The 11137-nt window shown below is 49.4% G+C and overlaps 2 protein-coding genes across 2 annotated transcripts in view; both read right to left on the bottom strand.

Moving 5' to 3' along the window:
* The window catches only part of LOC136631755 (uncharacterized), a 5073-nt gene extending 486 nt beyond the window's left edge, over positions 1-4587 (bottom strand). Inside the window, exons 1-2 of the mRNA XM_066606081.1 lie at positions 2635-4587; positions 1-1297 (exon numbers count right to left, since the gene is read on the bottom strand). The exon at positions 1-1297 is cut by the window's left edge and continues 486 nt beyond it. Coding sequence (XP_066462178.1) covers positions 1-1297; positions 2635-3691 — 2354 coding nt within the window. The 5' untranslated portion in view covers positions 3692-4587. The remainder of the gene's footprint in view (positions 1298-2634) is intronic.
* IFNGR1 (interferon gamma receptor 1) overlaps positions 1-10122 on the bottom strand; it is a 60523-nt gene extending 50401 nt beyond the window's left edge. The window contains exon 1 of the mRNA XM_066606094.1: positions 9741-10122. Coding sequence (XP_066462191.1) covers positions 9741-9822 — 82 coding nt within the window. The 5' untranslated portion in view covers positions 9823-10122. The remainder of the gene's footprint in view (positions 1-9740) is intronic.
* Positions 10123-11137: the final 1015 nt, after the last annotated feature.

Here is an 11137-nt window from a genome sequence, read left to right as displayed (position 1 = left end):
GGCCCCTGAAATTGAATGAAGAGGTTATTATTTTTACGGAAAGAGCGGGTGGCCTCTAGGTACGCTAGAACAGCTCTCCTAACGTCTAGGTTATGAAATTCTCTCTCTTTCTCGTTACGGGGATTTTGACAGAAGGAGGGCAGAGTGATCGTCTGCTCCCTATGAAATTTTGACACTACCTTCGGAAGGAAGGCTGGGTCTAGTTTGAAGGTAATCCTGTCGTCTTGTATTACCATGTATGGTTCAATACATTGTAATGCTTGCAATTCCCCTATTCTCCGAGCCGATGTTATGGCAACTAAAAGGGTAACTTTTAGTGTGAGCAGCCTCAAGGAGAGTTGTGAGAGGGGTTCGAAGGGGGATTGGCAAAAGCTAGTTAAGACTATATTTAGGTCCCAGGTAGGAAAGGTTTCTCTAACAAAGGGTCGAAGCCGTTCTGCCCCTTTGAGAAACCTACGCACCCAGCGGTGTTCTGCCAAGGGAAAATCTAGATAGGACCCTAGTGCTGCTGTATGGACTTTAAGGGTTCTAGGACTAAGGCCTTTTTCTAGGCCTGCCTGCAAAAATTCCAGGATTACGGGAATGTCAATTCCTGGGATTTTCCCTGGCTCTATTTTACAGAACTCTGTGAATTTTTTCCATATCCTATCGTAGATGGCTATCGTGATAGGTTTACGGCTTTTTGTTAGGGTAGTAATTACATTATGGGAGAGTCCCTTCCCACGCAGTATCATGCTTTCAGCATCCATGCTGCTAGCTTCAATTTCTCGACCCCTGGGTATGTTAGTGGGCCCTGGAGGAGAAGATCTTCTACGGCTGGTAGTAGGAATGGACCCTGGATCGCCAAGGCTTTTAGCAGGGGATACCAGGGCCTTTTGTCCCACATAGGGGCAACTAGTATGACTGACGCCCGGCTGGTTTGGATTTTCCTGAGGGTGCGGGGGATCAGTGGGAAGGGAGGAAAGGCGTAGGCTAGGTCCATGTCCCAGCTTTGGGACAGGGCGTCTACCCCGCGTGGATTGTCTCTGGGGTTCAGCGAGTAAAAGTCCTGGCACTTTGAATTTCTCTTCGTGGCGAACAGGTCTATCTGCGGTTCTCCCCACTGGCAGATTAGTTGGTCGAAGACTCGCTGATTCAGTCCCCATTCTCCTGGATGGATGCTCTGTCTGCTCAGGAAGTCGGCAGCGACGTTTGTGGACCCTTTTAAGTGGATCGCTGAGAGGGACAGCACGTTGGATTCCGCCCAGCGGAGTATCTCTGTTGCCAGTCGTTGCAGGTGCGGGTGTCGCGTTCCCCCCTGGTGACGAACAAATGACAGAGCTGTCATATTATCGGTTAGGATTTTGACATGCCTTCCTTTTATAAGGGGTTCTGCCGCCTGAAGGGCTTCCCAGATTGCCCTTAGTTCTCTGAAATTGGATGAGCGTTTAGCTACTTGGGGGTCCCAAATCCCCTGTAGATTTTGGTCGGCTACTTGGGCTCCCCATCCCGTTTTGCTGGCATCTGTTGTGATGGGTACGGTAGATTCTTGTGACCAAGAGGTACCTTTGCTTAGGTTCCTCTGTGAGGTCCACCAGCGTAGGGACTCTTTGACTCGGACGGACAGGCTCACCTTCTTATCCAGGGATGTCTGCCGTTTGTCCCAGTTGGCAAGGATAAATCCTTGTAATTGCCGGGTATGGGCCTGTGCCCATGGGACTATCTGAATGCAAGCCGTCAGGATGCCCAGCACCTTCATTGTTTCTCTAATGGAAACCGCCGTAGCCTGACAGAAGGATTTTACTCTTTGGGTGAGGTCTTCCTTCCTAGATGATGGAAGCCGGGATTCCTGGATGTGGGAGTCTAGTAATACTCCCAGGTACACCTTTTGTGTACCAGGGTTCAAGTCGGACTTCTGCTTGTTCACTATCCACCCTAAACTGTTTAGGGTGGATAAGACCATGGATAGGTCTATACGCATGGTCTTCTCCGTCCTTGACACCAACAAAAAGTCATCCAGATACGGAAATATGCGGATCTGATTCCGCCTGAAGTAGGCTACCATCTCTATAACGATTTTCGTGAATACCCGAGGGGCGGTGGAGATTCCGAATGGAAGGGCCGTGAATTGGTAATGTTGGATCTTGTCTCCCTCCCGCAGAGCAAACCTCAGGTACTTGTGATGGGCTGCCGTTATTGGGACATGGTAATATGCATCTTTAAGATCTATGGTGCACATTACACTATCTCGATCTATTAGTGGGACGATGGATCTTACTGTTTCCATCTTGAATTTTTTGTACGAGATAAATTGATTTAGGGCTTTAAGATTAAATATAGTCCTAATGGAACCATTCGGTTTTTTTATTAGAAATAGGGGGGAATAGAATCCCTCACCCCTTTCGTAATCGGGGACTTGTGTAATGACCCCTAGGTCCTTAAGTTCCTGAACGCCTTTTATGAGGTTCCCTTGTTCCTGTAGGGACCCCGGGGAGGTTATAAGGAATCTCCTAGGGGGTAGCGAGTGGAATTCAATTTGGTACCCTGCTTCGATTATTCGGAGTACCCAGGGGTTAGACGTTACCCCTTGCCACTGGCTTAGATAGCCCGCTAATCTACCCCCTGTTTGTTCAGGGGAGGGTTGGACTTCCTTACCCCGACCTCCCTTGGGGTACGACCATCTTCCAGTCTTCCCTTTCCCTTTAACTTCGGGAGGAGGCTGGCGCATCCTCTTCGGGAAGGATGGTTTCCTGAAAGGTTGTCTGTCAGGCAGGGTTTTACTCTTGTCGCCGACTTTTTCCAGGATTTTGTCCAGGACGGGCCCAAACATATATTCCCCTTGGAAGGGGATGGCGCAGAGCTTATTTTTGGATGTAATGTCTGCGGCCCAAGTCTTCAGCCATAGTGCCCTTCTCGCTGAGTTGCTGAGGACTCCGGTTTTTGCCCCGTATCTTACCGTTTCCGCTGATGCGTCAGCCAGGAAGGCGGTAGCCATTTTTAAGAGGGGGAGACAGCTGGCCAACTCCTCTCTGGGGGCCCGATCCTTTATGGAGGCTTCTAGCCTGTTTAGCCAGAGCGCCATGGATCTAGCCACTGAGGTTGAGGCTATGTTAGCCTCGATGGTGAGGGATGTTGCCTCCCAGGCTTTCTTCATTAATCCGTCGATTTTTTTATCCATCGGATCGGATAGCTGGGAGGTGTCCTCGAAGGGCAAGAGGGTCTTCTTGGCCACTTTTGCGATCTGGATGTCCACCTTGGGGGTTTCCCTGTACAGGCGGACGTCCTCGGTAGCGAATGCGAGCCGGTTTCGGATCTCTTTTGGAACAGTGATCCTTTTTTCCGGTTCCTGCCATTCATCTATGATCACTTGCTGCAGCGTCTGGTTGACTGGGAACATGATCTTTCTTCTAGATCGGAGGCCGCCAAACATCTCATCCTGGATTGTTCTCGGCGGGTTATCTTCCTCAATTTGCATTGTTTCCCTCACCGCCTTGATGAGGTGCGCAATGTCGTTTGATGAGAAGTAATATTTCTTCTCGTCTTCTATGGGAACCGGTGGGTCCTCTAATTCCCCTTCGGATAGGAGCTCCAGCGATTCACCGGAGATCGAACTCGCCGACTCGGTCTGTCTAGGTCTTTTAGGGACCCGTGACGGACCTGGCTGGGCCTGGGGAAGGGACGCCATGGAAGCCTGCAGCTCTTCCCTTATCATGCAGCGGATATCGGATTTGAATGCTGCTTTCTCCTCTGCGAGAATTTTCCCCGTGCATCTGTGAAGGCAGAGCAATTCACTGTTATAGCAGTGCAAGCGTTGGATTCAGGAGCATTACTTGCGGTAATACACTCACTCCTCGCATAGGGGTTTTTTATAGCTCTCCTCGAGCCTTTTGTTGCAGAGGACGCATTTTTTCGATTTTTTCCTCGGGTCCATTTTCTTTGGACCCTCCTTATCCATCTACCCATGAAAGTGGGGGAGAGGGGAGACAAGAAAGGGAACATATATGCATCCGCTGTACAAGTGACCATTTGCGCATGTTTTGGCGTATAGCCTACTTACAGTTGGTAGGGTGTCAATCTCTCCCTCACGTGCTGAGCTGTCGCGGGTAGACATACTCACATACACTTGTCTGGCAGTCAGCAGGAACCTCCATGGAGTTTAGCCTGCTTTTATGGGGAGGATTTTCAAATTTGGCGCCATTTCCGGGTTTTCGCCGGTAGCCACGCCCCCTACGTTGTGCGCGTGACGTCACCACGCCGGATGACGTCACCGCTATGCGCCCGAGGTCCAGGGAGGCCGCCGCTGCCGTTCCCCTGCCAGGAGGAACTATCCCATCACAGCAGCGGCGGCCCGAACATGCGATCCGCGCGAGGGAGACCAGCGCTACTGGGCGACTGACGGCTCCGTCGGCAGCGCAGGTCGGGGATGCAGGGACTCTTGAGTGTGCGGCCCCGACCTCTACCCCTCCAGGGGGGCCGCACAGCGTGCGGTAAGTGTTTCTTTGCGGTAAGTCTTCTTGCCTCCGCAGCTTCCTATCTCCTGCAGCTCTGGAGCTGCTCCTCTGTCCCACCGTAGGGACAGGAAGACACTGAAGCATGGGTGGAAAGGGAGGTGCTTTTTAACTCTTCCTGTCCCTACCTGGGTCAGAGGGCAACCTCCATATGTAATGGGGCCGTCGGGATGACGCTCTGGAAAGACTTGTTTAGTGCGTAAATACATTGTGCTGAAGTGCACACAGTTTGCTTACACTCCTGTGAGGTCTGCCCTAAACCACCGGCTCAGGGCGAATGCCACTAATTTTCTTTACAGCAAATTGCATTCCATGCAGATTTATCCTTATTTCAAGGACTCAAAAACATGGAGTCCCCATGGCTTCATATAGCGCTATATTAGAGACACGCTCCGATGGTTCATGCCAAAATTAGTTATTTTGGTTACTAGTGAAAGTCAACAGAAATAGTAGTACAGTACGGCTCCAAAGGAGACCACTGGTGCTGTATCACAGCTCCATACAACTCGCTTGTATGTATAACCCCATCGGAGGCGGATCATGATGGGCAATGCTACAGAATTCAACAGGCCTGATTGTTGCCCAAAGACAAAAGCCATTGCCAGAGAAGTCAAGCAGCGGTACTGCTTAACGGGATTCTGTCCCCACAAATATTGATTTTAAGCTGACAGCATAGCATTATGTGCCACGCAAATTGGACATGCTTGTAAAAAGCAGAAGATAAGGCACTGCAGCAAAAACTTACATTTAATCTGGTGCCATTTATGTAAATCGACCTGTCTTGAGTCACAGAGGCGGGCCATCTGAGCCCCGAGTTTTTTCTCATGCCCCTCCACCACCTCTTCTTGCTGCTAATGTCAGCACAAACAGCAGTGAAATTCCACACTTGTGCTGGACGGTTCTCTGGCCTACCAAGCAGTCGACATGCGCACTGATGTTTTAGGCCGCCTGCAGACGGGTGGAAATTCCGCGGCGGGAATCCCCGCAGAATTTCCGCCACTGGACGCCTGCATAGGATTGCATCACAGCACGCAATCCTATGCAGACAGGCGTGGTTTGTCTGCGCTAAATCACACACAGCAAACAAACCGCGGCATGCTTTAATTCTGTGCGGGGCTCGCACAGAAACGTCACTCACCGGCCGCCGGCTCCGCTCTGCGCATGCGCCGGCTGCCTGGCATTTCGCCCTAGTGACACTTGGTGCTGAGAAGGCGTTTGACAAAGTGAATTGGTTGTACAAGGTCCCAGGAAATTTGGGTTTCAGGGAAGAATCCTCTCAGCAATTCGAGCCTTGTATTCATGCTAGAGTATTCAATAGTCTTATTTGAGGAGTTTAAGATCACTTAGGGTGCTTTAAATGGGACGATCTGATGGAAAAACAGATGTCCAACATAGGGCTGTCCATTACCCTCAAGGGAGGGCTGCGAGGGACTTGTTTTGTTGTATCGCGCTAACTTATTCTGCAGCTCTTTCAGGTAATTTATTTATTACCCCCAGCAAGCTGGGTCCTCATTTTACCGACCTCGGAACGATCGAAGGCTGAGTAAACCTTGAGTCGGCTACCTGAACCACATAGGGATTGGATTTGCAACCTTCAGGTCGTGAGCGAGAGCTTAGGACTCTGCATACTGCTGCCTTAACACTCTGCGCCACAGAAGTCTTCAATTTTCTTTATCTACACAGCCACTAGCAGAATCAATCAGAATGAATTCAGATTAAATTACATTATTTGCAGATGATTTTACTCTTATGCGCTCCAACACAGACACTACAATCCCAGCAGCATTTATTATATCTGACTTTTACAGGGTCTCATACTACAAGGTCAATATGAATAAAATCTTCTATTTTACCAACTACTCCTGCAACTGTCATACAAAGCTTAAAGGGGTTGTCCCGCGCCGAAACGGGGTTTTTTTTTTTTCAATAGCCCCCCCGTTCGGCGCGAGACAAACCCGATGCATGTGTTAAAAAAAACAAACCGTTTAGTACTTACCGGAATCCCCGCGCTGCGGCGACTTCTTCCTTACCTTACTAAGATGGCCGCCGGGATCTTCACCCATGGTGCACCGTGGGCTCTGTGCAGTCCATTGCCGATTCCAGCCTCCTGATTGGCTGGAATCGGCACACGTGACGGGGCGGAGCTACGAGGACCAGCTCTCCGGCACGAGCGGCCCCATTCCCCACGGAGAAGACCGGACTGCGCAAGTGCGTCTAATCGGGCGATTAGACGCTGAAAATTAGACGGCACCATGGCGACGGGGACGCTAGCAACGGAGCAGGTAAGTGAATAACTTCTGTATGGCTCATATTTAATGCACGATGTATATTACAAAGTGCATTAATATGGCCATACAGAAGTGTATAACCCCACTTGCTTTCGCGGGACAACCCCTTTAATAATTAGGTACCAGCTTCAATCAAAGGTTCATTTCATAAGTTATTTAGGCATTGAGCCAACTTCTCCCCTCTCCAGTTTATATGAATGCTATATCAGTATATCTTCTTAGTTGTGAGAAAGACTTGGGAGGAAATACCCTGCATAGGAATGTTCGTCTGAAAATGCACGCCAGGACCTCTAGCTATATATCTGGTGGGACGGTCCCATATCAAGAAGCAATTATTAAAACCATATCTAGGTGGTACTTTACTCCATCCAGACTTCATTTGATTTTTCCAGATCCGTCTGAACTTCGCTAAAAAATGTGTGGATCCATTGACACCTTGAAACATACGTTGTGGGACTGCGAGGTTATCAGAACACCTCGGTCAGCCCCATTCCAGTTTATACAGTTATTAATATCTGACATGGGCAGTGCTGCTCCAGGCTGTACCGAAGCCGTCTTGTGACTATTTCTGTTTATGTCTACTATACTAGTGATCACAAGTAATTTCCTGTTTAAACATGATAACTCATAGATATATATCTCTATATCTATCTAACATACATATAGAAAATGCTAACTACAGCCGCCTGCAGATGGCTGGGTCGGATTCTGCTGTGAGAATTCTCGCAGCAGGATCCGACCTGCGCCCCTGCAGTGAGCAGTGCGGCTCACCTTCTTCCACGTCTTCTCTCTGATCTACCGGCCAGCCGGCACATATGCAGAGTGGAGCCAGCGCATCGGGAGTGACATTTCTGTGCAGGCCCCTGCGAGACCCGCACAGAAATAGAGCATGCCGCCATTTGTTTCCTGCGTGTGTGTGTTCACGCGGACAAATCACGGCCGTTTGCATAGGATTGCATTTTGCAATGCAATCCTATGTAGGCGGGCATGGGCGGAAATTCGGTGGGAAATCCCGCTGCAGAATTTCCACCTGTGTGCAGGGGGCCAGACCCATAATAAAACTGAAAAAGTCCAGAAGGTGGAGGGGGGCTACATTTCTAGTGAGTATTGTAACTTTCAACTCAAATGTGTTCTTTGTTCATACTTATGTATCAATAGATAGGCTTCATGTACCCTCCTCTGACGGGGGCCTTCTAGAGTGGTGATAGCCGAACTTGTTCTTTGTTTCCCCATGTTATAGATTTCCTCCTCCTCTGACTTTTCATATTAATTTTTAACTTGTTTCTACAACATCGGCAGGGACAAGGCCATATTAATCCTTGGATTTATACTGCACCTTGACCATTCTTAAGGGGTTTTCCGGCCACATACTATTAATGACTTATCCTGAGTTTAAGTCAACAATACTTAATACCTGGGGACCTGCCGCTGGAGATCCCCGGCGATCAGCTGATCATCCAGACTGCTGTCAGAGTGGCGGGGCTGGACGTCATCATCTGGGTCAGAGCAGAAGCGTCATAGAAGGCTTTACTTCAATTGAAATCAACGGAAGCACTGCCTCTTATTATACTTCCCTGTCTAACCTCATTGGAACTAGAAGTATAAGAGGAGGCTTCAGCTCCCCATTGATTTCAATGGAAGTAAAGCCTTCAATGGGGTTTCCACACCTCCAACCCAGCTTCACTGGCAGCGGGTCAGATAAAGCTGGTCACCAGGGGTCCTAAGCGGTGGTTCCCTGATGATTAACTATTAATGATCAATCCTTTTGATAGGTTGTCAATAGTACTTGCCCATAAAACTTCTTTAAAGACCAAAATGCTCTAAACGAAGAGTGAAATCTTAGGCAGGGTTCACATGGGGTGGAAATCCCACAGAACACACTGATTTCTGCAGCAGAGGCGCAGCTTCAAAACCTGCATGTACGTTTATCAAAATAAATAACTTGTTTTTAGGACGGTCTTTGGTCTTGACTGCAACAAGTAAGGCCTCAGGTCCACTTTCACGCACGGATTCCACTGGTGAATCCCGCAGCAGAATCCGTGCATGCCTGCGGCCATGGACGTCAAAAGACATTTTCTTACCTCTCCAGATCCAGCGCAGGTCTCCTCCGTGCTGGCCGGATCCTCTTTCTTCAGGACAGTGAATGTGTTCTTTTTTGTATTTAAATCTCATTTCCTGCGGATCCGTGGCACATCCACAGTGACAGCTGCAGGTGTGCCACGGCAGGGACGGCTTCCATTGACTTCAATGGAAGCTGTCCCTGAGGATCCACAGGAAAATAGAGGACGAGGAGTTACTAATGACAGCTGCCGTTCTTGTGTAATGTAAGAGTCATGTGACGAAGTCTTTCCAACCGCCTAAGCTTTCATTTCCATGATTTGTTGTATATGTTAATGGTGCATTAGGACAGCAGCGGGGCTGTTAGGCGGCTCTTCTGACTCCTCAGAAACATACAACGGGTAAGAGAAAAAAAAGTTTTGCTGCCACAGAGAACAAGTGTGGCACAAGGGCAATTGTTGGCACACGCCCCAAAATATTGGTGCCCACCCAGAGTGCCTGAGCATAGATAGGCTTTACTTCCCATCTCCAACAGGGGAATTAACTGCAGCTCCCCTGCAAAGGGTCCCTCGGGCAAAACTGCCATTCCCAGAACAGCTCTGGGTTGCATGTAGATTTGGCCCAGCAGTCACAAGAAAATGTAACAAGATGATCGAGACTCTGCAGACCGATCTGCAATCCACTGTAATTTACTGGAAACCCCCCGGGAATCCACATGGAAGTCCCACAACAAGTCTGGGGCCCAGCACACATAATGCTGCCCCCCTGTACTGCATGCACCCCTCGCCAGGGGTCTATAGAGACATGGCACTGTATGCCCATATAGTCTGCTATACTACGGTGTGCCCGCACTGGGCCCGACAGCACCACCTAGTCTGCAGCAGGCACTGAGCATCGTGGAGCTTACCTGGCACAAGGCCACTGGTCGGGGTGGGCGTAGAGGCAGCCGCCAGGGTAAAGAGCAGGACCCCCGGTAGGATGGCTTCCATGTCTGCCAGCAGGATGGCGTCTACGTCGGTCTACGGGAAGTCCCGCGGTCTGCGCACAAGTGAGGCGGCTCCCGGGCTCCAGTCTGCAGTGGAGCGGCTCCTACTGACGTGATGTCACGGGATGGGCTGGACCTCCTGGGAATCCAGGATCTGGCTCTTACTAGGACCCCGTTTACGGGCCGTCACTGGCCTAGGAGACCCGGTGGCATCACAAGTCACATACTGGGGCTCCGGAGCTGCACGGTGCCTATAGGGATAGACTATAGTGTCGGGCAGGGGGAACTGAAACTTGAGAAAAACCGTAGGACAACCCCTTTAAGGGAGTTACCAGTGAGCGCTTTAAAGGGATTCGGGCTCTTTTTTTTGTGACCCGGATGATTTGACACTTCAGTTAACAATACAGGTCGGGAGCCTCCATACTGACCCTGCCCTGTACACCCGGTCAGCACTGCATGCAGTGCCCAGGCTGTAACCCTCTCACTGCTGGGGAGATGACGGGCTCCTCATGCTGCAGGGAAGTAGAAAGGACAATTAGTTGGGAGTTATTCAATGTAAAGATTCCACTGACTCTTTAGCAGGTCTAGCACATATCGGGGGTCCTGAGGGGGCATATTAGACACTGAGCTTCATGTGGGATCTCCACACAGACAAGTGGTGTCAATGGAAAGCCTGTATGTCATTATTTATTATGTTCACTCCAAGACACAAGTCACAAAAGAGGATAAAAATCCTGCAATACATGTGGAGCAAGCACAGAGATTCTAGGGATGGAAACAGAAAGTATACGTTCCCATAGGTGTGGATTTTGACGTGTTCTTAAATGCAGATCCATAGCAGATTTCACCTTTTCAACACTCCGCAACATTTTCTGCTACATCGGAACGTACCCTGAAGGGGTTTTCCAAATAGTAGATACTGTACACTCCTTGTAAAAAAAATAAATCCCTCCCCTAGAAGTTGTCAAAATGGAATGAAAAGTTCTCAGTGATTGTAACGTTGATAATTTATTGTAGAAAAGGGAGGCTCTAGTACGCTGTTGTACCGCCTCTAGCTTGGATACAAGATGTGATACAGGTGGGCACGGAGGCTCTAGTATCCTGTTGTACCACCTCTAGCTTGGACATAAGATGTAATACAGCGGTCGTGGAGGCTCTAGTACCCTGTTGTACTTCCTCTGGTTTGGATGTATGATGTAATACAGCGGTCGTGGAGGCTCTAGTACCCTGTTGTACCACCTCTAGCTTGGATGTAAGGTGTAATACAGTGGTCATGGAGGCTCTAGTATCCTGTTGTACCGCCTCTACCTTAGATACAA

This window comes from Eleutherodactylus coqui, chromosome 1 (assembly GCF_035609145.1).
Source record: "Eleutherodactylus coqui strain aEleCoq1 chromosome 1, aEleCoq1.hap1, whole genome shotgun sequence".
NCBI classification, from domain to species: Eukaryota; Metazoa; Chordata; class Amphibia; order Anura; family Eleutherodactylidae; genus Eleutherodactylus; species Eleutherodactylus coqui.
The sequence above is the reverse complement of the archived record's forward strand: the minus strand, read 5'-3'. Positions and strand labels throughout refer to the sequence as shown.